The 27565-nt window shown below is 40.5% G+C and overlaps 1 protein-coding gene across 2 annotated transcripts in view; it reads left to right on the plus strand.

Moving 5' to 3' along the window:
- Nucleotides 1-27565, plus strand: part of LOC102074554 (cadherin-8) — a 159347-nt gene that overhangs the window by 1044 nt on the left and 130738 nt on the right. For both annotated transcript variants that reach the window (XR_012582464.1, XM_074551089.1), the window contains exon 2: nucleotides 14231-14680. Coding sequence is in view for 1 of the 2 variants with exons in the window: in XM_074551089.1 (XP_074407190.1) it covers nucleotides 14429-14680 (252 nt within the window). In the remaining variant the exon portion in view is untranslated. The remainder of the gene's footprint in view (nucleotides 1-14230; nucleotides 14681-27565) is intronic.

Genomic DNA, 27565 nt, shown 5'->3' on the forward strand with positions numbered 1-27565 from the left:
GGAGGCTGCAGCCCCCTGGAGCTGCTGTGCCACCAAACGCTTCGTGTTCTCTTTGAGGAAGGCAGAGGAGGAGCACATCCCTCTGTTCTGCTGGGCAGCAGCAGCATCCCTGCTCGGCAGCGCAGCCTGCGAGGCACCGCAAGGCTCCAGCACAGAGCCTCCGGCAGCTCCTGGCTGGGTAATAGAAAAGAGATTAATCCCAACCCTTATTTAGGCTCTGCCTACCGCCATGAAGGTGACACTACTTAACACAGGCAGGAATTCCTTTGCGGTTCGCTGCCGTTCGCTCGTGTCTTGAATTTGTCTCGATTCAAGCAGTGTGCGTTTAGGAGCAGACTAAATAGAGTGGAATCAATCCAAGCTGGCGTTTAGCGGCGCTACACAGAGCCGCTGGCGTTGCCAACAGGTATCAAACTGCACCCTGGCTCTCCTTCCTTTCACACAGGCACAAACACTCTCTGCTCCACGCAAACCAGTCTGTCTCTTCCCTCTGAGAGGGGAGGAAACGCTCATGCAACTTTTATAAAGGCTGGCACCTCGGAACAGCCAACTCGAGCACATAGACGGCTCGCACAGGTGTTTTTTGGGAGGTGCTGATGGCAGGAACTCAAATAGCGACAACTGTTTATTGTTCCAAATGTAACGTGTTAGCTCCTAATGGCAGGGAAGCTAACAGCTGCTCACTTCAGTTTCAATTAAAGAATAGAGCTGATAACCACCAAAGCTATAGATAAAGAATCCTCTTAACTTCACTCATCCTCTTTTGGAAATTCTTCCAGAGTTTCTCTGCAACAAGGATAAGGAGAAATATGCAGTGAGAGATATTTCCCCTCTATGTTCAATACTAGACTGCTGTGAACAAGTAGAGACTTCACAATAGGCTTCTCAGTATACATAACTAAATAATAAATAAATTCAGAAGAGTGGGAAATTACTCTCGTGTACATTTTAGCTGTCTTAAACAAAATGATGAATCTTCTGGAGGAAGTTAGTATTTGGGATTCCCACGAAATTAGCAAATTTCACACCCATAAAATCTGCTACCATCAGAACCCAAAAGCTCTCTGTGGTGTTACCTCCCACCCCAATTGTAAGGATGGTTGTGACAGAAGAACCTTAGGAAGGGAAGTGATCATTACATGATATTTTCATCCTTTAATCCTTGTTGTTTCCCCTCACTGCTTGCAGAACGAGCACAGCTTTCTGGTAGCTTCCTCCTAAGCTATTTATTAACTCCCTTCTTTTACCAAACTTGCATCCTGGCTGTGGAGGACTTTGATTTCCATGCTTAGTTGTAAGCTGAGGGCCTTCAGTGCCCTTGGAGATTGAAGCATTTCATGTAAGTTGGTTCTTAAATTATCCAGGTGAGCAATTTGTTAACTGGGTAGGCTGCTAGCCAAGAAACTAACTTTGGACATTTTCTTCAATATTAAAAAATCAATAACACTCCGTGCGCCTGCTTAACAAATGCAGCAGGTTTTAATAAGAAGTATGGCTGTATATGACAGCCACTCCTTTTATGCCTTTCCTTAAAAATAAACCAAGTTTTAATCTATGTGTTATATATATTACATATGTGAGGTGAGGTAGAATCCTCCTTAGATGAAGTCCTTTACTGCTTTTTGAATGTTTAGTCATTCCCTTCAGCTCCTGCTACTGATGTCAAAAAAATAGTTGTAAAGGGGGAAGTAGTCCCACAATCAGATTAAAATTCACTTTTTTTGTGAAATTTGTTATCTTTTGAATTTTTGTAATTTGTGATCTTCAGGATTTTTCCAATAACATTGCACCTTTATCAAATCAATTTAATCGATCCCTGGGCACTTTATTTGCATCACTCTTAACATATGAGTCATTGTCTTCTCTGAAAAAAATGTCCTTCTCCCTTCTTCAGGATGTAGAACCATTTCAAGTGAGAACTCACAGTAAGTCATGGACATAAATTTAGGTCTGTTAGCCCCTGAAGCTCTTCTTGAATTTTCTTTCTATTTCCTCTCATACAGTTGTAGATTTCATCTTTTTAAATCTTGGCTTAGGAAGACCATTCCCACAGACTTTAGCTGGGACTTTTTTGAACGTTTATTGAAAATAGGGGCCTGGAGCTCTCCCACCTGACTCTTGGCACACACAGATGATTTGATTTCCAAAACCTGAGGGATGCTGAAGAGTGAGAAATACTGATCTCTGAGGTTATGGACAAGTAGGGATGTGAACATGCCCTGTAATTTCTCGGAGCTGTGTATTTCCAAATGATGATTGTGCATGTTTTGTGACAGAAAGCGACTGCTCATGCAGGTATTTTTATAAATCCCTCATACCTATCAGATACCTCATATCTCAGCAATATTCCCTTTCCATCTCAATATTATTACAGCCTGACCTACTATTAATACAATTGTATGCTTGTAGCATACACTAAAGTGGTATCATAAGAGTCTTTCATCTATGAGTATAAAATAATAAAACCTAAATTCTTTCAGTGGGAGGCAAATGCTATGGCAATTTGAGCTTGGAGCATTTTAAGCATCATTGCTACCATAAGATCACATCAATAGAATTAAATTAGATCATGGAAACTCAACATTTTTCTTAGTGTTGTTGCCATAGAAAAGGTGGCTCACTTCAGAGCTTTTTGAACATAACTATTTGAGCAGTAGACAGACAGAGAACAAAATAAAGTCCAATTTGAGATTACAAATGTGTGTCTATATATATACACACATTTATTTTCCTCTCCTTTTTTCTAGAATATGTCCAGCAAGTTTCTCATTTTGTCAGTCACGTAAATAACATCAACTCAGCGGCATTTCAACTGCATTAATAAAATTTTGTTCCCAAAATACATTGGGTACTAATGGTAGCTGGACTAGTAAGCACGAGCTGAAAAGAAAAAAAAAATAAAATCTGTGAACCACTTCAGTTACCAACAGATAGTCTTTTACCTGGAGTCAGATGCTATAAAATCTGATTTCCACCTGCCATAGCCATGAGAGCAGCCTTTATCCATGGTTTGGTTGCAGTGATAGCTCTCCAGAACTGATTTGCCAAGGTGTTGATCGTGATGTGTCTTGTGGAAATCATTTGAAATTGAGAATGATGAGCAGCCTGGCTCAGGTTTGAGATTGGCAATGTCTCCCAGCCCCAGATCTGGGAGGGAAAGCTCCCATGGGAAGTGTCTCCTGTATCCAGTGTGCCCAAGCCCTAGACAAGCTCATGGAGGCGTTTCTCACTGTGTCTTTGCAGCAGATATGGAAGTTCAAAACATTATGAAAACAGTCTTGGCAGTCCCTAGTTCACAGTTTCAGCTTTCGTGTACATTCACCCAAAGTGGCTTTTCCAGGGAAGCAAAGCTCAGCCTCGTTTGACAACTCCCATTTACACCCATTTCTTTTGCAGTGGCTGATGATCAGAACCATATGCACATATTTTATGTTTTATAAAAATATAAATATAAAGCTTATACATTTTATACATTTATATTATTTCAAAACCCTAAATACTGCAGCAAACTGAGAGCTGGCACTCAAGAGGAAGTGCAATTCTCTAATTGAGTTTTGCAACACTTCAGATGTGAATCTCTCTTATGGATTAAATGTAACAGCTATGATTGCCCTTTAAGTAACACAGTATCAAAACTTAATGTCACTGAAGTTTAGATTGTGTCCTGTGGTTTGGTCTCTGACCTTTAGTTTTGTATGTTTCCCAAAGTTAGATGAAAACAAATGAATGGGGGGAAAACCCCCACAAAATCTCAGTTTGGCAACTCCAGAAGAAATAAGTTTAACATTGGAGAGTCCTAATTCTTTCCAAACAACTCATCTAAATTGATCATAGAAGTGCCATCAAATTCGGTGATGCAAAATTAGAAGCCTTCACTTCTAATTTCACATATCTCAGCAGAGATTTGAGATTTCTTGAAGCCATACTGTATACAGTTAGAAAAGTCCAGGTATGCTCAGAATTTTCCTCTTGAAAGATTTTTTTAATGCACACACACGCTCATGCGTATGGCTGGAGAGTTTATGTAGCTTTTACAAAGTCATGATCTCCAGTCATAATTTATAATCTTAGTTTAACGGGAATTCATGTCAGGAAATCATGTGGATTTTTCCTTAAGTATTATATTTTGTTTAATTCTGTAGAGAATACACAATATTCGTTAAAGAAAGATATGAAAGTTATGTTGTTCATATTTATATATTTAAAAAAAAAGGCTGAAAAAGAAGCCCAGAAAGCAAGATATTTATGTCCCCCATTAATATTTAAAGATTTTTTTTTTCAGGAAGTGCAGGATAAGCACATCCCAGCTGCTGAAAGTCTCCTGATAAACAATGCCCCAGGCAGAGCACGGTTAACACCTCATTCTCAGTCACAGGCCAATCTGTTTGCCTTTTTATGAGCTCTTCTTGTTAAGCACAAGTTGCCTTTTTCCCCTTCTCTCGTGGCGATGCCAGAGGTGCCCAATGATGGAATTCTGGAATTCTGGAACTCATCTTCCGAGGAGGGAGCGAGGCTGCGCCAAGGTGCTCTGCACTTCTGCTTGGGTCCCGGGAAAATCGCTTTAATTGCTGGATTAGAGAGAATAAAAATTACTTCAGATCGCTTCTTCCTCTTCCCATAGCATGAAAACAGCCCTGGTGCAACTGTTTTTCTTCTCTTTAAGTTTTTGGACTGCTCTGGAAGCCTTGTCTGTCTCTTGTCTCCGTTTTGAACCTGCATCACGAGATGATGTTCTGACACACAGCAGTGGAGTGTCTGCCTCCCAGAGACACAAACCTTTCTTTTTGCCTAAGTATAAGAAATTGAAAGGGAAGGTTGCAATTTCCTTTTGTTCCTCTGTAGAGCTGAAACAGCCATTTTAATACCTATGGCTTTAGTGTCAGCTGTCATGGAAAAATAAATCCACACCAAAAAAACCCTCAACCCTATCAAACAAAACCCCATCCAACCAATCACAACCAAAATGACTTAAAATAGTTTAAATACTTATTTCATTGGGGAGAAAATTTCACCTTCAGCTGCAAACTTGGTAGCATTTGCTATCTTTTTGTCCTGTACCTGAGCATGTGTAGCACTCTGGAAGTCCAGAGCACTGCACAGAGCAAGGAATAATAAAGAATAAAAATAGTTTGAAGGTTCTGATGACACCCTTGGTGGGTTTCTTTAAAAGCATTCTGGTTCCATAAAGTAGTGGCTGCTTCTGGAAAGACTGACAGCTTTATATACAAAAAGTCTGAGTCTTGACAGCTTTAAAGTTGTCCCATATTGATTTTACTATCTAAGAGAAAGGAAAATAAGAAATTCTATTGATACCAAGAGAAGTTGTACAAAAAACATATCACTGGGTCAAGATACTCTTATGTGGTTTGGGTTTTTTTAAGAAAGAGATATCTGATAGTAAATATTTGTCAAAAAATTATAAAAAAATTATTTAGCTGGTCACATAAAACAGACCTTGTAGATATGATAAAGTACCATGTTAAGCACACATAATAACAAATAATTTATTATTATAATATTGAGATATATTTCAGTGTGATGGATGTTGTAATTTTCTCTCTATCCCAAAGCCTCAATGAAGCTGTGACAGATAAACACCTGTATCCTAAAATAGCCTTATCTTCACTCCAGAACACCAGGTTATGATGTTTCCCAGTTAAAGCACAAAACTAAGGGAAAGAAGGCAGAGGAATTTATCTTAGAAAGGCTTTTCTAAACCTTCCTTTTGTCTTCCTGTGAAACAGACCCTTAAAACTGAAGTTACCTGCTTTTGGTAATGCTAATCTTTGAGATACATTAATAAACCCTTCAGTAATTATTAGAGCCCTAAATGTTGAAGAAACTCTTGCATTTCTGTAGCTGCATGTCCATATTTTCCCAGTGCATGGATTCCCTCAGCTACATCTGTTGCAGAGGTTAACACACCGCCTAAACCAGTCCTTTAGCATTTGACACAAGCTCAGGAACTCACTTAATAACCTACAGAACTGTGCAGAAGTCTTTAAAGAGTAGCAGAGCATGACTAAGCTTAAAAAGATAAAGTGTCATATCTTTGCTCACTGAATTACTCCACATGTGGGTAGGGCAGAACACCTAAGACAAAAGCAGGAGAAAGGTGGTGCCTGTTGCCATTGCTGCTGCAATAAATAATGCTTTAGGAAGCTGCTTGTGATTTCCCAGGCAGCCATAAGCAAATTGCCACGAGTTGTACATCAAAATGAACTCGGACAGTGGATTTGCACTTGGATTGGCAGGGAGCTCTGACAGCACCAAGGATTTCCTGCAACATTTCCCAGCTCATTTCCCTCCCTGTGCGATTTCAGGTGTGTGGCTGAGGGAAGGGATGTGTGGATAATGCTTTAATGCTTTTCTGTGTTACAGTTAACTCCAGGTGACGTACCAGTCGCTTAAAATCACTGTTAGTGGAATCTGCTGCAGCTACCTGGGGTAATTCTGCTTTGCAGCAGTGCCTGGGCCATGCCTGCCTGGAGTGTGGCTGCTGGCTCTGTGCTGTATTCACAGCAGCTCCCTCCTGATGGAGCCTGCTCTCACACCACCACATCTGGGGAGAGGTTTTTTGTCTCTAAAACCTGCCAGCATCAATGAATAAAACCACGGCAAATTACCATGATTGGATAGCAGGAGTCCACCAGACATTTATTTAGGTAGTTTTCTGTCCCTAATTGCCTGTTTCTCCTCTTCTCCAGAAGTTTTCCTCCACTCAATTTTGTTGATTCAACTATTTTTCTGCTGTCTGAAGTATATAGTGAAACTTCACATGCTTTTTGTCAGCACAGTTGTTCTCAAAACTTCTTGTTGTTGTCCTATAGTTGATGGGTTCTTTAGTTCTGCAATAATCTGGGTTAGAGTCTTGAAGGAAAAGACTTTTTGGAACAAGATTTTGTTGCAAATTGTGTTTGTTAACCCAAATTTCACTGGCCTGTCTTACAGTGTTGTTTGCAGATAGCACAACTGCAGGGGCAGTGAACTGCAGTGGAGAAGGAATGGGAATGGAGACCAATTATTGGGAATGTGTAGCTTGAATGTCGTGGGGGCTGAGGGGGGGTAAGAGCCTCTTAAATGAAAATCGCTCTTGGTGGAATTATTGCATGAGCAATGGGCTAGCCCAGCTCTGTCAGAATGATTTGGTTTTAAAAACACCTTACTATTAAAGGCGTTTAAGTTAACAAGATCATTTTGACAGAACTGGGTTAGGGAGTGCCTGCACACAGCTCTGCTGGCAGAGAGAGGCAGGAGAGCCCAGCCAGGGCAGGCAAGTGGCACTTTGCAGTGGGCACTGAGAGCAGCGTCTGAGCCACTGCCATGGCAGCATGGCTGATTACAGCCTCATCCCTCTTCATCTTGCTCTTGGGTGGAGAACTGCCTTTTAATTTGACTGCTTTGTGAGTAAGTGAGTAATCTTTACACAAACGAATAATCCTCTGAGGAATAAGCCTTATTATTTATGGCAAGAAGTATTCATTCTTTTGCAGAGGAAAACATGAGCCTGCTGCCTTATCCAAGGTGATTTAAATCAGGTCCAGGTACAATTTAATAGATATGTACTGGAAACAGGATGGGTATGGAGCTAAGTAATGCAGGCAAGGATGACATCCTTATTTGTTGGATATTGTGTTTTGATAGCTCTTTCTGATGGAATTTAGTTTTGTTCTGCTTTAATGGCAAATTAAAAACCACAGTTCTCTTGTAAGTGAGAGGGATGGAGCAGCTCTGCTGGGAGGAAAGGCTGTCACAGCTGCCATTGTTCACCTGCACAGGAGAAGCTTTGGCTGAGCTCAGGGTGGCCTTGCAGGGCCTGGAGGAGCTGTAGGAAAGATGGAGAGAGACAATTGCCAAGGGCTGGAGGGACAGGAGCCAGGGAATGGCTGCCAGTGCCAGAGGGCAGGGCTGGGTGGGATCTTGGGAATGAGGAATTTTTCCCTGGCAGGGTGGGCTGGCCCTGGCACAGGGTGCCCAGAGCAGCTGGGGCTGCCCCTGGATCCCTGGCAGTGCCCAAGGCCAGGCTGGACACTGGGGCTGGAGCAGCCTGGGACAGTGGGAGGTGTCCCTGCCATGGCTGGGGTGGCACTATGGGACACGAAACAACACAAGCGCACACACCGCTGCTCTCAGGGCATGAAAGAAAGGGAAGTTTATTTTCTGACTCCAACATTAATAGTTTTCTAAAAGTGACAGGATTGGAGGGTGACAGTGCCACCTCTCCAATGACATTGGACAAACCAACAGTCCCTCAAATTTCTCCTCCTCCATAAAAGAATGCAAAACAATGAATTATTTACAGAAAGCATGTCAGAAAGTTTGTTACAAGAATGTCATCATCAGAAGGCTTAGAAAACCTTAAAAAATCAGGGTGACAAGGGGTGGCACTGGATGGGTTTAAAGGTCCAACCCAACCCACTCTGGGATTCTATGAAGAAGAGTAAGAAGAATTCCTACAAGTGTGACTGGAGCATTAAGGCCTTTCATTTCTGTTACTGAAAACATGAGGCTCTGTTGTGCTTCCAAGCAGGGATGAGAGAGGCAAAGATGATCACTCTGCCCACTGTGGGAAGGCTTTGCCTCATTTTGCTGTTTTTTGGTATGAAAGAACCTTCTCTCAGTCCTTGGGAAAGGGGACAAGGAAGCAAAAGTTGTAGTGTAGCCAATACCTAGAGAGGTAAGAACAAACCTAAAAAGTGTAAGAAACAAGAACAGCGTGTAGAAAAAAATTAAAAATCAACAGATGTTCTCCACCTGTGAGGGCAAAGAAAAAAAAGGTAAGAAATAGCACTGGCTGGCACTCTCTAGGTGGTCATTAAATGAAGGCATCTCATCAATTATTTGAGGTTGCTGGTATTGTAATGAGGATTTGCTTATATTAAATTAGCATCTAAGATATAAATTACATATTTAATGTATAAAATATAGTGGATCCTGGAAATTCTACCAAAAAAAAAACCCTTTTGGGCAAAAACCATCAGGTTTTCTTTTGGTATCTCTGGTGTAACTCATTTAAAGAAAGCAGTGCCCAAGAGTTTTATTTTACCTTAATAACAGTTATTTAGTAACTCATAAAATCCATCACAATGAAATAGTGAGGTCAAAGGGCTGAGATGCTGCATATCATCACTGCAAATGAAATAATGAAAAAATATTCCTGCAGTTCTTAAAACAAACCTCCATGTCTCTAGTGTGGAGAACCACTAGAGTAGCTCTAAAATCTTTTAAACTGAGATCATGGTGTAAATCAATGCACTGGCATTGTAATAGTGTGGTTTATTTAACCAGATGAATATTCTGTGCTTTGAAAATTAAAAAAATATTTTTTGTTGTTTTTTATGATCTTACTTGGCTTCTTTCTCAATGGGAAGTTTATACTTTCAACTACTTTTATTAACTTTATTAATCTTTTTAACAAATTACTGCATGCCAGTGGTCACCTTTTAAAGCTACAAGATGATTTTAAAATTATTGTAGTGAAATAAACTCTGTTTATTAAAGAAGTGCTTCCCTCCACTCATGCACAAAATGAGCTTTATATCTCTGTAAGTGTCCAGTGCCACACCTGGCTCACTCTGTGCAAGGGCTGAGCTCCCAGCTGTGACCTGCATAGATCTGAGCTCCAGAGCAGGTCCCAGTGTGCATGACAGTGTTTTCTGAAGCTGTGTGCTTGTTCTGTCCTCCTGTTAGCTTATAAACCTCTTGGTAATCACTTTGTGTTGTACTTGTACAAGACTTACACGTTCCATGGCTGCGTTTTATGAGTAGAGTTCCAAGATGCAAGTTCCTGTGAACAGAATAATATTTTTCTAAAACTCCATCAGCACACAGAGTGGAAACCAAACCACTCAGCTTTATCTGTGCTTCTCTATAGCCTGTGCATGGAGAACAGCATTTATGAATACAGTTTTAAGTTTTTGAGGACATAAGGCAGTTGTTTGAATCTGTGCTCCATGACATAGTGGAGCATTTGCTTTCATCTATTTGCTACATTAAAGACATTCTTTATATTTTAAATATCACTTTCCCCTCTCAGGCATGAATGGAGAACTAAAGCTGTTTTGTAAATAGCTTTGCTGGATTAGAGTAGATCTGGAGCTGTATATACCCAACAGTGTGCAGGGAAACCACTCAGAACATCACTGAAGTTTTGTTTAAGGCAACAGCCCAAGGCCATCTGAAAATGTGGAGATTAAAAGCAAAACTTATGCTTTTATACACAAGCAAAATCTTGATGAAGGTGGGGCATTGCCTCCAGGCTGGGCCAGCCAAGTCTGCCTTTCTATATGGCTTTTATTATGTTATCATAGACAGGTTCAAGAGCCCTGTCATCCCCTCCTACATATCTAATCCAGAGGATTAAAATTTACCTGCTTGTCATTTCTCAAATTTCCTATTGGCCAATGTGTAAATTGCTGGGCCATATATTTAAAATGCCTTCCATCAGCTCCCAGCCACATACATGGTGTTCTGCTCCCAGGAATGGGGCAGAAAAGTAATTTCCAGATTTGGTAAAGAAATCTGGGGACAATCCGACCTCCATGCATTGCATAAAGTGTGTGTCCTGAGTCACTGACAGAGCCTGAATGAGAGTCTGTTTCTCAAATAACTCTTACAAGGCTCCTGCAGTCCAGGTTGAGCTGTGGAGCACAGAATTCAGGGAGCCCCTGATGCAGAGAATGATTGGCATCTGACTCCACGATTCAGAATGCTGAACAATTGCTGTATTAAACTATATTACATTACATTAATACTATATTATAACTATATAAAGAGGTGCCATACTACAAAGAATACTAAAGAAAAACCCATGACTGACTGAGACAGCCAGGACACAGCTTTGATCCAACTGGCCAAGGAAACCAAACAATCCTCAGCAGAATCCAACTGCCAAATCACTTCAGGTAAACAATCTCCATAACACATTCCACATGTGCAAAAACAACAGGAGCAGCAAGTAGAGACAAGAGTTGTTTTCTCTTCTTCTCTCTGTGCTTCTCCAGGAAAAAACCTGGGAGAGAGAATTCTGTCTCTCTGTTCAGAGAATGTGAGTGCCACAGTGGAGAACTTTATCCAGCTCAATATTTCCACTCTGATCACATCCCTCTGCAGGACTGGGACTTGCCAAAGTCCCTTTGGGTTTTTTCCTTTTCCCTGCACTGCCCAACTTTGCTGCCAGTGCTCAGAATCTCCCAGCTTTGTGTGCTCTGAGCTTGTGTAACTGTGCTCCTCACGGGGCTGCTTCACTCAGGGGTTTAATGGCACAGGGTGTGCATTGCTGATATTTCTGATGTGCTTTGGACACGTTTGCCTTAAGGTATTGCTGAACGCACAGCTACCGTGAGGACAGCCCAGTCACAATGAATCTTCTGTATTAGTGTGAGTGGATAGGACCTAAATTTGATTGGAGTAAATGAAGAGTAACAAGCAGGAAGTCTGGGGGAGGAACTGAGGAGGGATGCACTGAAATGAACTTAATGCTTTCTAAGGATTGAGAGTGGCAGTGTGAAAACCAAATATCCTGTTCTTTCTTCAACCAAAAATGGTTCTGGAAGCTTCATATTGTTTTATGTCATTTATTTCATTTCTTTTAGAAGGCAGGCTGTGGAGATTAATTAGAATTGTTTTCAAAAAGCTTCTTGAATATGAAGGGAAGTGCTTTATTATTATTTGGTCCTGTTGATAAAAAGAACTATACCAACTTGTGCTGGAAGTGTAAGGAAGTCAGTCATGCCCATTTGGGTCCTCTTCGCTGGGGTGTTTTTTTTTAAGGTTTATATACAAAGTGGTTTTCCACCCAGAAACAGTCACTCTAAAAAGAGAACAGTACATTACGTCTTGCTCTGTTCAAGCCCTAAAAAGGACCCTTAAATTGTGTTTTCAATTCCATTTTGAATTTAATCCTGGGTATTGGTGAAGATGCTGTCTCTTGCTCTGTTTTACAGTGATTCTATTTCTCCTGTGTTTTGATTCTTGCTCCATTGAAGAAACCAGAAAAATCTGTCTCCTGGCAGGCACAGGCACCCACTCATGCAGTCAGATATAAAGAGGATCCCATCTGAGCAAAACCAATCACTTTGACTGAAATTTGGCTGTTTCTCTCTTTCAATACCTTCTACCCCCAAACATGCCCTGGATATCTCTGTTTAGCATGTGCCAGAAAGCAGCAGCAGTAAACTCCATTTAATTCCCTGGACTGAAGAGGCTTTTCAGAGGGTGACTGATGCATCCCATCATTAGACTGTTTGTTCCTCTTCCTTTTCTGGGATTAAGAGAATGTCAAGACATTTAAAGCTTCTCACTTCTCTCACATTTTCCCCAAAACTTGCTCTCAAGAGCTTGCTGTATTCTCTGATTCCTTTATTTCCACCCCAGTTGGCAGTGAGGCCTATAAAGCTCCAGGTTCTGTAATGGATATTCCCTCATTCTGGATGCATTGTCAAAGCACTGCACTATTAGCTCACCATTCTTCCATGCTGCTTGAGAGATTGAGTTTCACTTTGGTAGCAGCTCCTCTCCCCTTCTAACAAGACAAGTTTCTCACAGTTTCAGGTTTTCATGCAACAAATTTCACAGTTGCTTTGGCAATTACTGAAGTTTAAAAAAAATACTTTCTACATTGTTTGCTTTTAAAAGAACAGCTGACTTTTACCGGTTGTGTAAAAGATGTTCTGCATGTTTCATGTAGGGGGCTAGAATATAAGAAAATAATGATAGTGTGGAAAGTAATCTTACCCCTAAAGAGGTGCAGCTGGGCCAATTATCAAAGATTGGGAACAGGCCTGACTTTAACAGGCCACAGCTGTAAGCAATGAGAAGAAGATGCTATAAAAGAGTGGGGTGGCTGGGTGAGAAGGGAATTGGGGTCAGTTGGCTGCTTTGTGAAGAGGAAGGAGTTGGTGCTCTGAGGAGCTGCCCCTGAGAAACACCAAGAAGGTATGGAACTCTTGTGATAAGGAGACAACAGTATGGAACCTCTGCGATAATATTACAACAGTTTTATGCCATAAGTGTGCATGAACCTTAACAAAGAACAACAAGCCATTCCAGCCTTCCCCCCCCCCCCCCCCCCCCCCCCCCCAAAGAAAAAAAATAAATCGAAGCTCTCAGGATTTTCATAAACATGCAATACTAGGAATTAATCTTAAAGTAGAAGAAAACCAGCCTAAATCACAGTGTAAGCTTAAGAATAGGCATCGCTATTCTCTTGTATGTAGTGGTTTCTCCTGAATCTTTTTACCAAAGATTGTATGAATCAAAGAAAATGGATCAAGACCCTTTTCAGGTAACTCCATAACCCTGTAATGCAGCCCTTCTCTCTGAGCCCCATCCCATCTCATTTTCCATTTCTGGGTTTGCCCATCTCTCTGGCATCAGCCCTGCTATGTTAACTTGCCTTTCCATTTCAAGGAATATTTACTCTGAGATGAAATGTGGTGTGACCTTTTAGTACATCAAAGGGTGGGCAAGGGAAGAAAGACAAAATGCTCCCAAGTGTCCATCTAGGAAAATGTCTTTGAAATGAAACATGACTGTGTGCTTTCTCTGAAAGCAAAGGAGACACAGCGAGACCTGTAGCGCAGATGTGCATAAATGAGTTTCCTTAGTGGTCTGGTTTGGGAGTCATGGATTTCACAGAGGATTTAGCAGTGCTGTTCCTGCTGCAGAGAGGTGATGGCTAAACTGACAGTGGGCTGCTGGAACTTTGTACACACAGGAGAAGTTTGGGCTTTTTTTCTTGTGGAGGAAAGGAGAATAAGAATGCAAGAACATGATTTTAATTTGGTTATGTGACAGAATATATGTTTGTAATTGACCACATTTACAGTGCAGGATAGTGGGAAAATTGGCAGGTTCTTCAGACCCTCAGATGAACTGCAGGATCCCAGAATGGTCGGGGTTGGGAGGGACCTTCAAGATCTTCCATTTCCACCTCCCTACCGTGGGCAGGGACACCTTCCACTAGCCCAGGTTGCTGCAAGCCCCGTCCAATTCTTAGGCCTGAATATTTTCCAAAGTGTGTGTAATCATTTATCTGGGTCTTCTCTCGGCGTTGTAGGCAATGAAAGAATACACAGAATCAATTTAACTATGCAATAACGTTATGAGCTACAAATTTAAGACCTAACATGGCTTATTTATGATGTAAAAGTAAATAAGATGTTTCAGAATGCTTTCCTAAGCTCTTTAGTCACTGATTTGAACTTTCTTTTTTTCTTTCTCCCACCAGGAATCTTTAATGACTGGAAAACTCAATGGATCATGTTTTTCTCATCTAAGCTATTTTTACATTGACTGTGCTGTAAACACATGGAGGAGCTGTAAGTAAATGTTCTGTACTGCGTGATGAATTGGATTGCTACAGTCTGGAGGAAAGCAAAATAATAATAATTTCATTTTTGTGGTGATTTGCGTAGCGTGTGGTACAATGCCAGAAAGACTAACGGAAATGCTCATGGATACATGGACTCCATTAATAATATTATGGATTACTGTCCTTCCTTCCATTTATATGGCTCCAATGAATCAATCTCAAGTACTACCAAGTGGATCCAGTACAGGACTAAAAAGGCTAAATGAAGAACAAAGAGTTTTGTACCGTTCCAAGAGAGGCTGGGTTTGGAATCAAATGTTTGTATTGGAAGAATTTTCTGGACCTGAACCAATCCTAGTTGGCCGGGTAAGGCAAGATTTGTTTTTTTTTCTCTGAGTGTATAAATGTGTGACATGAGAAGGTCCTCAGTCATTCAAGCCCTTCTAAGGAATTTCAGACTGAGGTGCTTTGATATCCATAGATTTGTGCTTTAAATGTACCTGACTGTAAGGACATGATTTCCTAGTTAGCTAATTTACTATTTCTAACAAAAATATGCATTTTCCATTTGTCAAAAAACCCCACAAGCATGTTCACTTCCTTTCTTTTGTATCATTAGTCACCACTCCTCACCCCTGTCAGCTGAAGATATTTTACCAAAGCAGCTCTTTGCAATATGTTCCTGTGCATTCCTAAAGGTTGTTACACCTATAGGTCATGTTCTATCTCCAGTCTGATGAATCAGGTTGTTTATGCTCTGAAGATTTTTAGAAAACAAGAATCAAAAAGGAAAGTGTGGACTGTACAGCAAATTATGAGGTCCTAGTTTATATGGAGGTCTATACATGCATATGGAATAACATTATTGCCATGGATATTTTAATTTATTTTCAATGTTAGGAAGATAACACAGGGCAAAATGTCATATTTTTCAGTGTCACAGCTTTTCTGCTGCCCTAAAACTTTGCTTGTTGCCATGCATTAGTTTATTGTGTAGCTCAGGGTGTTACCTCCAGTCAGTGAATCAGCCTTGCACTTGTATAAGCCATCTGTATCCATCAGGGATGAATTAGCCTCAGAATTATTCTTAGAAAAGAATGATCTGCTCATAAATGCATGTTTGGCAGTGAGCAGGTATAAATACCTTAATTGTTTACCACTAAAGTTCAATTCCCTCTGAACAACCAAGTGCATTATTGCCTTACTAGCTGGCTACTGAGGTTGAGTAAAGAAAAATCTAGACAAAATGAAGGATAAAAGTTAATTTCATGGTAATCTTGAAATTCTCATGGATAAATGAATAGCATATAGTACAATATAGGCACTGTCAATAGCTCTATTCTATTATTGAAGAGAACAGAGATCAAGTGCATTCCCAAATCTTCCCTAGGGTAGCCACTTTCCAGGTGAGACAGGGTCAGAAGGTGTAATGAGCTTTCTATGCAGTGGCTTTTTGGTGTGTGTCAATTTACATTTATATCAGCTATTTGGTATCTGTTCTCATTTGTTTCTCTGGGGTTAGTAAGGTATCTCAATTTCACAGAGACAGCAATGTGCATATTTCACATCTTAAAATGTTTTATTCAACCTATTCTTTCTGGAATATTTTAGTCGAGCTTTTAAAATTATTTTGAGTAGCTGGGGAGAATCCTGGGTTTGTACTTTGTGGTATTTTGATTTTCAGGATATATTCAGATCTAAATATTTCTACTATTTTAAGGGTTTTTTAGGTGGTTATAATATCCTGAATTGTTTGAGTCATTGGTGAATAGAAGTGGGTAGGTTAAACTAAGCCAAACCAAGGAAGACATTATCCCCTCTTCTCCTGGCATCTTAAATAGAATTAGCTAAAATGCTGTGACACTCTATTTGTTGAGACTGCTGCATAATTAAAACACTGCATGTTATAGACGGAAATGAGCAAGAGGCAAAGTTTGTTCCCATAGGGAGGAATTTTTGGTTTATTCATTAGAACACAGACATAGAATATTTTTGGAATTCTTCTCTCTATTTTTTCCTCCCTCTCCAGAAAAATCATCCATATTTCTGACTTATTTTTCTTTCCTAAGGCTTGTGAGTATTGAGAGTGCTTTCAGGCTGGTGGGAGCAGAGGTACTCCACAGCTTTCAGAGCTGCTCTTAATCCTTCCTGACTGGAAAGCAGAGACTCCCTCAATTATACTTCTTGGCAATCCTTCCCAAAACTTAAGGGTGTACAGAATGTCACAAGCAAAATACTTTCCTTCTCTGTGAAGTTGGGCTGTGGTTTGTCCTCTGTCACCCTCATTGGTTTCTTATCCACTGCAATTGAAAAATGACCTCCTTTTAAGAACTTGCAGTGGATTTGCACTTACCTGGTTCCTCCTCCTGGCTTTTCCACTTGCACTCTTCCTCCAGCCTCCTGAGCTTTTCCCCTGCCAAAGGATTTGCACACCTGGGGTATCTCCTGCATTCCAGGACTTTATTAACTATTTTTTCTGCCCTATCACTTACCTTGATTTTCTTTCTTCTTTTTCTGGCCAGACTTTGAATGAAGGACACTCAGTAAAACAGGATATAGTGAGTTCAGGCAAGTTTAACATCGTGGAGAGAGTGATATCAAATGTCTGCCCCATTTTTGCTGCATTTTCTGGACATAAATGTGCTTTTGTCCTGTTACAGAGTCAGTATTGCTTGCTATGTGCTTTTTACATGTTGAAAGTTCTAGTATAATCTTCAAACAAATCCTTTATTTTGTGGTTAATTGCTTCAAAGAAAACATTCTAGAAGCAAGCCTAATTATGTAGATCTTTGTTGCAATTTTTGTCTCTACACTTTTGTAGAGTGTACCTGGTGCTTTTCATAGTCATGTATGTTTTGAACAAACATTTAATCAGGTGCTTTGGAGAATGAATACAAAAATAAGTTTTGCACAAACAGAAACAATACACACACAAGCAGAATTTGTTTTATGTTCTCAAATGTACCTTCAAAACCCACTGAAAATTCAGCTCTTAAGAGCTGCTCAGAATAGAACTGATATTTAAATAATGGTTTTCATGTTAGTGGGTGGAAAGGCACTGAATAGAAGCATTTGGTCCTAATGGAATTGATGGAATTTATCAGCAAAATAAAACTGAAAACTGAGATTAATTTTATAGGATACAAACAGAACACAAATCACTTTGCAAATCAAAGCTTGAATGCAGAGACTGTGAGTTCCTCCTGTTGGTTAGAAAGGTCTCATACTGAAGTTTGTGAAGTGCAGGGAAATTTAGCAGGACAGGATTACAGAGGTCTCTAGTATCTTTTATTAAACAGCTCAATTTTTCCAGGGGAAACAGCTTCCAGACATAAAGACTTTTCTCTGGAGTTTTAAGTGTTGCAATGCAACTGCACACACTTCAAAGGGGCTTGTTCATTGCTGTTCTGCATGGATATAGAGTAATAAATGCATTCCCAGTGTATTTGCTCTAATAAATGAAGTAAACTGGGGTGAGACTAATAGGAGGAATTAATGTGAACACCTTTTAAAGTGCGGTGTCTTTCTTCAATGACTCAAGTAAAGGACCGGAGCAAATCTTTTGCTTTCATTCTTGAACCTCTTAGAATGAATTTGAGTAATATGCACTTTTAATGCCAATTTTTGTCATTATGTTTGGTAGGATCAACCTCAAAATGAGCAACTCTACTCGAGTTCACACATCTATAAAGAAGTGCTTTCTGAATTTATTTCCTATAATTTCCTAAGATTTCCTATAAAAAGCAACAAATATTTTAGGTTTTAACTTACTTTTTTTTGGGCTATATTCATATGGCACTTATTTTGCCACGTGGTATTTTCAGAGAATCATGGAATATTGGATGCACAAGGATCATCCAGTTCAGCTCCTGTCCTTGCTCAGACCCCCAGCAATCCCCCCTGTGCATCCCTGGTGTCCAAACCCTCCTGGAGCTCTGGCAGCCTCAGGGCTGTGCCCATTCCCTGGGAGCCTGGGCAGTGCCAGCACCTCTGGGGGAAGCAGAACCTTTCCCTGATTTTCAGCATAACCATCCCCTGGCACAGCTTCATGCTCTGCATCCCTCCTTTGGACATTCTCTCTATGATTTATATCATCCTTATTAAATTCTATATCTTCTGATTCATTCTATATCATTCTGATTTATATAATTCTTATTAAAATAAGTGCCATATTATTTTGATCTGCACATATATAAAAAATGTATATGTGCATTATGAGAAACCTGCAAAATAACCTTTTTTGTGTTCATGCAACACACGTCAGATGAGTCTGGGTTTATTCCCAGCAACAGAACACCGAGTGACAGATTTGCAAATACCCTTTTGTACTTCAGTTCTTTTTTTCCCCCCCCTTCACCCACAGAAGCAGGTACATACTTTACAAAGCTTCTGTGTCTCCTTTAGAAGCCTCGCCATCCTGCACAGTGCTGTCAGCAGCTTGCAGCCTCCCCGTGGCTGACAACCTCATTCAAGTGTAGAGTGATATGTCTTGTGACACTGCATGCTGTCCCTGAGGACTTGATTAGTTGGGTAGAACTTCCACTTGCTATACACTGCTGCATCTTCTCCATCTCCTCTGCATGCTCTTCCAGCACCACGGCAGATGTGCTGTGAAATCTGGGCTCTAGCAAATGCCACTGTTCTTTCACAGGAGACAGCCTCTGAATCCACAATGACATAGGTAATAAAGTGAAAAAGCATTAGGAGGCTGCACTTGGGGTACTGCAGCTCCTGTTTTATGGAGCATGTGTTGTTTGTGATGCTTTAAATGGGTTAGGACTTGGTTTAAGAGATGTTTTTTAAGCAAAAATCTGGGATAGTTACTGTAATAGCAGCTGTTTGTAATTAGAATTATAGAATGTCCTCAGGTAGAAGGGATGCACAAGGACCATCCAGTCCAGCTCCTGTCCCTGCAGACCCCCCAGCAATTCCCCCTGTGCATCCCTGGTGTCCAAACACTCCTGGAGATCTGACAGCCTCCAGTGCCCATCCCTGGGAGCCTGGGCAGTGCCAGCACCCTTCCTGTGTTGTCTCTCCAGCTCCTTTTTCCAGTCTGTTTGTACACCCAGGGTGCTCCGTCCATGGTGCACAATCTGGCACTTGTTTGTCTTTGTTAAACCTCACAAAGCACGGAAAGAACGAAAGAAGCAAAGAAGGCTACAAAAGTTGTTAGTTTGTGTTTATGTTCTCTGGCTTACTGATAAATGTATCAAAAATTAGGTCCAGACACAAAAATCCACCAGCAGTCACTCAGGTAGATGCTGTCTGTGTCCCATCACTTCACTGGCAATACTTCCCAAGTTGTCCCAGAACATCCCCCAGACTTATTTGATTTTCCTGTTTCCAGTCCCCAAAAAACAGATTGCCTGTTTTGTCTGTGGGGAGAGATTTGAGAATGAGCATGGCAGGGAAGAGCAGCCCCTGTGGCACACCTGTGTCTGCTCCAGGGCTCTGGAGAAGGTGCTCTGAGAACCCTGGATGGGAGCAAACCAGTGAGACTGTGCTGGTGAGGCTCAGAAAGCGTGGCCAGGTTGTGGTGAGCTCAGGGAGATTTTCCATCTGTGGCTGCTTTTTAATTCCCTAGTTTGTGTCTTTTCTCTCCATTCAATGCAGATTTTCTTGTATGGCTTGTGGGATGAGGGAGCTGAGCCACTTTTGCTGTTTGGAGCAACAGATTTTTCCCTTGATGAGTGGGGTTTGGGTTCAGGGCTGTAGAGGAGAAACAATTTTGCTGTAGGAGGAGCAGTGGAGAGGCATCCTGTTTGCACATCAAGTGCTTCAGGCTGAGCTACTGTAAAACCCAAACCTGGAGATGCAGAGAGCACTTATAAATAGCTTGGAGCTGTATGTTCTGCATTATCCATGCTCTGTGCAATCCTTGATTTCTTTGGCAACATGCATTTTCTATCTTCACCAGGAAATGGTAAAATGTTACTTCTTTAAAATCATGACGAGTTCTGTTTGAAGCACAAGTGGTGCAAACAGGCAAAATAAGTAAGGTTTTAATTAAACAAGTTCCTTCCTCACATTTTGCTTTGCATTCTTGCCCTGAGCTTGTGATTGTGATGGCTGCCTGAAAATGCTGTTGTACTCAAGTGATGCAAACCAGAAATGTGTATAACTAAGGCTAGCAGCATTTTGAGGGATGAATTGCACACTATTTCCCTGAGTGAAAAAGTCCTTGGGACATGTAGGAGTAGCAAAGTCCTAGCATAAGTTTCATAGGATATGACATAATCCTACATTAATTTCATTAATTACATTGTAGCATAATCCTACATTGGTGAAATTTTCACAGAGCAGCAATCACAACACCATTTAAAATAGATTCTACTCTTTTTTTTCTAATACACACTTGTATGTTTTTCTATGATTTAAATGCATGCCATAAAATATTCAGTATCTGAAATGTTGCAAAGTCAACATTGCCTTCTGAGCCTTAGATTTTTGTTGTTATTTTGCAACCATAATTACACACTAATTTTCCTGCTTAAGTTTATTAAATTCCCAGAACTGAAATGTATCAATTATTTTGTTACTGAATTCTTTATGAAAAATACAAATCCCCCCTGCCTTTTATGTGCTTGAAAGGAAAGAGGTGACTGTGTACTGCACAGAATGCTCCAGTTTGCATAGTCTCAATCAGCTTAGTAAGCAGGAGTATAACTAGGTAAGAAAAACTCTCTGTAATTAATGTTACTGCAAAGAAAATAAATATAGCAGGTAACATTTTATAGAAGTCTGATAAAAGTATTGTTTTTTTAAAAAAAGTATTCCTGAGCCTGCACAAATTTCATTTGTTTCTTTTTAAACTAAAAACAAGTTCCAAGAAGAAATTTCAATATAAAGCATAAATTTAAGTAACAACAATTTAATTGACCCAACAGTGTCTACATTTTCTACTACAGCGTAAAAAATATTTCACTGATTTCTCTAAGATTTAAGAAACAAGGCATATCTCCAGACACTGAAAATCTCATTTCTGTATATTTCTGGGGGTATTACTGAATGCAGTTGAACACTTTCACGCTCCTTCATCTCCAGCCTGGGGCATGATATAACCACAATTTAAGCAGAGACACAACTTAAACCTCTTGAACATCAGCTGTAGAACAGGACTGGTAATAACTTCAAAGAGGCATTTTATCAGTTACTTATGAATCCAGCATCTTAAAGGGTCAAACTGCAAAACATCAGGCACCTCCTCAGCTGCCTCTTTCTTTCATGAAGTAGGAAAATGTCTATGATGTGAAAAATAACTTAAAAGTTGGGCAGGGGTTTTGCTGCTTTTTGTTGTTTGTTTTGGTTTGATTTTTCCTGTTTGGTTTTTTAAATTTCCTTTTCTAAAATGAAAAGGGATGGTATATATTGCTTTAGCATAATTGACTTAAATTTCTTGGTCATGTTTTTCTGGAGCCTCAAAAATCTGATATTCTGAAAAAACAGCAGCTAATATTGAGCATTTTGTTTGTGTGTAAAGAATTAGAAGCTTGTGTGCTTTTCAATATATTGATCTGAAAACTTTATCTTCCTCTCAGTGAAATGTTGTCCAAGTATGCATGCAAAATGCTGAAGTGACACTATGAAAAATTGAGTTGAGCTTTCCCCATGATATTCTGAGATGCCCTATGATTGTTTAGTCTTTTCCAGCATTGCTTCAGTAAATGCTTTTCAATTTCTACCTGTAGGGCCCACCCCTCGTGCTGTCAGGATGCTTCAGTTCCAGTTGTCAATTTAACTACCAATTAGTGCCAATTGTGGGGGGAGATTTTTGCTAAAAGTTTGTCCTTGCTGAACTTGACAAGAATATTTCTCATCCATCCATGAGCTCTCAGGTAGTTGTGATTTCCCAAAAGCGCCAGGATGTGTCTTTCGACGTGTAAAGTGAAAGGGAAGTTTTATAGATCTCAGGCCCACACAGGATATTCCTCAATGTGCCATGAATCTGTGTGACAAAAACTTTAATTTTGTATTAAAATGAGAAATGCTTTATGACCAATTCCTTTGATGGCCGTGGGTTTCCAGTAAGGGCTGTGGGTGATACCTCATGAGCTGAGCCACACCTGAGAAAGGCTTTGTAGCTGCTGGGCAGCACTGTATTTTTAGGATGTAATAAATATAAAATCACAGGAATCACAAGAAAAATGACCTTTCAAGTGAAAATAATCAGAATGAATTTGCATAAGTCTTGTTTCTTGAAAGTTCTGTTTTAAAAGTTGGGCTTTCTTCCTATTCTGGTAAAGTCAAAGAAGAAAAAGAGTGCAACAGACCACGGAATTCACAGCTGAGGGTCTTTTGTTTGGTGTTTGGCTTTTGGTTTTGGTTGTGAGGTTTTTTTGACAAAGCCAGGGATGTTGATGTTGGGCAATTTACGGAGCCAGTTTCATGACAGAAATAATTTGCAGTAATAAATGTTTTAGGCAGTGTTTAACGGTAACTATTATTTGCAAGCAATGTGCGAGGCATGTAGAATTGTAAAATAAATGCAGATAATTTTCTTAAAGATATTTAAGCAAATATTAATATGTTTGAATAGCCTCTTGGTGATCCCTGAGGAACACCTGTAGTGATACAGAGTACTTCATAACTTTCCTTTTTCCTGAGGACTGCCTGTTAGTGCAAAAATTCCCCTGCAAGGATTTCTTTTAAAGCCTTTATTTTACAGCAGTCATGCCAGCAGCTAAGCAAAAGTAAGTGTAGCTCTCCCTGGAGACTGTCAGTGGCATTCCTGAATTAACCGCAGCAATCATTAGGAGCCACAGAAGACATCCCCTTCCTTGCTCCGGGCTCTGAGCTCTGTAACTGCTTCCCACCCAGCCCCTGGTGAGCAGAGGCAAAGCTGAGGTTTGTTCCAGCCTGAGAATGTGCTGGAATAAAAGGCTGGCTCACAGATATCACTGGAGGTGAGCAGCAGTGCTGCGGGCACAGTGGCGAAGGGGATTTCAGAGCGGTTCAGGGGCCCCGGGCGTTTGCTGGTTCCCATCCAGAAGCCACATTAGATAATTCTGCTTTCCCTGGCTGAGGGAACTGCCTGTGTGCAGTAGGGTACTGCTGCCAGGGAGAAAAGGGGTTTTTGGTATGGGCAGAAACAGTGGTGGGCACCCAGCTGTGCAGCGCAGAGGAGCTGAACCAAACCAATACCACACTGTGGTGTTTTCTGGGGTCCTCTGTGGCAGGAGGGAAATGAAGAATCTAACTCCATGTTCTTAGAAGGCTAATTTAATATTTTATGACATTGTATTATATTAAAGAATGCTATACTAAACTATAGTAAAGAATAGAGAAAGTATCTTGTTAAGCCTTCTGTAAGGATCCTAATGAAAAACCCGTGACTCTCTCCAGAGTCCAACACAGCCTGACTGTGATTGGTCATTAAGTAAAAACCATTCACATGTTGGATAAACAATGTCCAAACCACATTCCAAAGCATCAAAACACAGGAGAAGCAAATGAGATAATATTGTTTTCCTTTTTCTCTGAGGCCTCTCAGCTTCCCAGGAGAGAAATCCTGGCAAAGGGATTTTTCCAGAAAATGTGACAGTGACACCACACCTCTTCCATCCTGATGTTTTCTAAGGTCATACCACAAACCTTATCAGGATCTATTTAACATTTTATTTTGATATACACCCAACCCAAGCAGTCGGAATTTTAAAGCAAATGGGCAAAACCACTGCATGATTTTTTTCAATTACTTTGGAATAATTGGCAGCAGAATTGGTGCAGCGTGAACCTGTGTATTAAAGCATGATGCAAAAGGCTCAGAACCTCCTAGTCCTCACCTCAGAGAGCTTATTAAAAATCTGCCATATCTTTGCAGAATAAAGTAGTTAAAGAATACAGAATGCAGAATAAAGATCTAAATGGAATTACTGATGTACTTGCCATCTTGCTGTTCCCTTTTCAGTCTTATTTCCTTTTTTTTAAATTTTAAATTGCCTGTTTTTCAGGCCACCTGTTCTCTAATTATTATGCAGTCTAAAGCATTTCACATAGACCACTGGCACACTTTGCAATTCCTGGTGTTGTCCTGCCATACTGACAAGAAAATACAACGTCCACAGGCAAAGGGAAAATGCTTGTACTTCTTTCTTCACATAAAATCATCTGAAACAAGACTTAGTGCCAAGACAGTAGTTCCAACTTGTTAATTTATTTCTGCTAATTAATGGGTCTTGATTATGCTGTGGCTATCCCACATGAACTGAGATCAAGTCCTCTAAATGTACAAGGACTTTTTATTGAGTTTTCATATGAAAAAATGGAAGTTATTTTAATCATTCAAATTATACACCGAGATTTTTCTTGGTCTGTAAGACCAAATTGATATTTAAATTACAGGGTTTTTTTAAAAAGAAATCTCAATGTAAAATTGTTTGTTGGGCAAATTTTTAAAATATTGTACATATCCTCAAAGCACCCTCAGCATGAGGGCTGGTGCATGATGTAGCAGGAAATGTGAATGCTGTTAATGCTGCCATTTATACCAAGAAGCCTTGGCTAAAATTTTGATCCATTTTTTTGAGTAGGAGACAATTCCTACCTCAAAGCTGTTGCTGTCTAATTGAGATATGTAATTTATTAATAACTGAAATGAGATATAATAGGAAATATATGTATACTTCAATATGATGAACATACTGGCCCCATGGAATTATCATAACTCAAAAATAAAGAAAGAAAATGGACAACACTAAATTGTCAGGCAACATTAGGCTTGTATTTCTGTATAGAAAGCAATGGCACTGATCATTCTATTAAATAATTATTTTGTAATTGATCTTAATTCTGCCCTTCCAAAAGACCACCTGCTTGTTCCTGCCTACCACTGAGAATCCAAGGACTGCATGGAACTGAGCAGTCTGTGTGCAAAACCAAGTATTTGGGTTTTTAAGGGAATTTTTCAGTAAATGTTTCTATCTAAATGCATTCTGTACAAATCCTGTAGCAGACAATTCTCTGTGGGGGACAGACTGATGGATAGTAAAGCAAAACTTTGCTCTGTCAGATTGGAGGTCGCCCCTGAGAGAGTAGGTTCATTGCAGTGCTTTGAATGGGGGATGAAATGCATGTTTTATACTCACAGAGTGAGAAAAACCATAGCATGGCTGAGGCAGTGTTTATGCCAGAGACAACATCGGTTCAGAATCAGGGATACATCTGTAATTCTTGCTGAATAACTGGATAAGACAGGAGATACTTATCCAACTCTAAAGCAGGCTCTGCTTTCCAGTTTCACTAGGCATCCAGTCCATCCTAATGTATTTATTGTAAAGTCTGAAATGCAGTTTATGCAGGGTCTGGTGGAGCCAGGGAGGTGAAACAAAGAGCACTGACTGCACTGAAATGAAAACGTGTGTGTGTGTGATGTATGAACAGGTTGGTATGTGTGTAAGGGAATACTGAAGAGATTTTTCTTAAGGGGGGCCACGGTAGCCGGTAGGGCAGGGGTTAATTAGGGAAACTGTTGCTCTTTCTGGCATGAAGTAAGCGTAGGAGCACAAGAAAACCACAGCACTTGGGTGGCTTCCTTGTCAGGTAGAATGGTCACCCTGAGCTCAGCCAAAGCTTCTCCTGTGCAGGTGAGCAATGGCAGCTGTGCCAGCCTTTCCTCCCAGCAGAGCTGCTCCATCCCTCTGCCCATCCCGGAGCCTCCTCTGGGCTCTCTGAGCAGCTCCAGGTCCCTCCTGGGCTGGCCCAGCCTGGGGCAGCTCTGCAGGTGAGAAATCACTGAGGGGCAGAGGGTCAGAATCCCCTCCCCTGCTGCCCACACTGGGAGATCAGCCCAGGGTGAAGTTTCATAGAATGGTTTAGGCTGGAAGGAACCTTAAAGCCCACCCAGTGCCACCCCTGCCACGGCAGGGACACCTCCCACTGTCCCAGGCTGCTCCAGCCCCAGTGTCCAGCCTGGCCTTGGGCACCGCCAGGGATCCAGGGGCAGCCCCAGCTGCTCTGGGCACCCTGTGCCAGGGCCTGCCCACCCTCACAGGGAACAATTTTTTTCCTAATATGCAATCTAAACCTAGATCCATCAGTTTGAAGGCATTCCCCCTTGTCCTGTCTCTCCAGGCTCCTGTAAATAGTCGCTCCCCATCTTTTTTGTGGGCTTCCTTCAGGCACTGCAAGTCCACATAGACTGGCCCTTGTAATGTTTGTGACCTTTCCCATTCTTTTTGAAATGCTGCTGAACTTTTCTCTAGTGTCTTTGCCTTCATCCTCAATGCAGCGGGATTGGGAGCTGAAAGGGAAAGAGGAAAAATAAAAAAAAGAATGCACTCAAGGTAATTTTTCACGTTGTACCATGTTCTGCTTTGCAATAAGAAAAGATTTGCAGCCACTCAGAAATCCTTTATTTTATAATCTCCCCTATTGATCACACCTGTATTGAAATCCTGAACGTGGGAGCTCAAACATTCTTTGCTGTATTTCTCAGAAATAATTGGGTTATCATTTATTTCATCAGAGTATCAAAAAGGGGTAATGAGACATCCTTTAATCTTTCAAAGTGTTTTGTCATTCTGTGCCTTACCAACAGAGCACTGGTCTGGCTCCTTTGGAAGTGCAGATTGCTCATTAGGAATGCGTGCAATGAAATCATTTAAGAGAGGGAATGTTCATCCTGTGTATTTCTAAATCTCCACTATTTTCAATTGGCTCTTCATATGAAACATTTCTTGTTAAGGATGTTTGGAGAGGTGTAAAGTGTATTGTGTGCTAAATCAAAGCTGCTATGGTTTCACTTATAGGAATTAATGATGGCTCATGTAAGTGAAAAAGGTATTGTTGTGTATAACCTGTCACAGCCAAACTGGGGAAAGGTTTGTCCTTGCTACTGTTCTGGCCTTTTATTACAAAGAGCAGCAAGAACAGTCAATAACCACTTATTAATGATTTTCTCTGTCCTTTATTGTAGCTTTAGGTACATTAGGCTCTCAGTAATTATCTCGTTCATAATCCTCCATAACAAGTAATACTTTCTGCATCTTGTGAAGCATAATTGGAAAATATTTTCTTTGGATGTACACTATTTCTATCCTCTCTTTAATATAACTTTCCCCAAGAGTATCTTGCCAAGGAAAAATGAGCAAGCATAATTTTATACAGGTAATCAAATCTCTCAAATGTTGGCACATTTTCCTTTATCTCCATGGGACCAAAAGCTAACCTTCAAATAGACCTGGGCTTTAAAGGGGAGAATTTCAGCACACAATTAGAACTCAAGCTTGTACAAGGAAGCTTGAACAGAAGTGC

Source organism: Zonotrichia albicollis, chromosome 13 (assembly GCF_047830755.1).
Source record: "Zonotrichia albicollis isolate bZonAlb1 chromosome 13, bZonAlb1.hap1, whole genome shotgun sequence".
Classification (NCBI taxonomy): domain Eukaryota; kingdom Metazoa; phylum Chordata; class Aves; order Passeriformes; family Passerellidae; genus Zonotrichia; species Zonotrichia albicollis.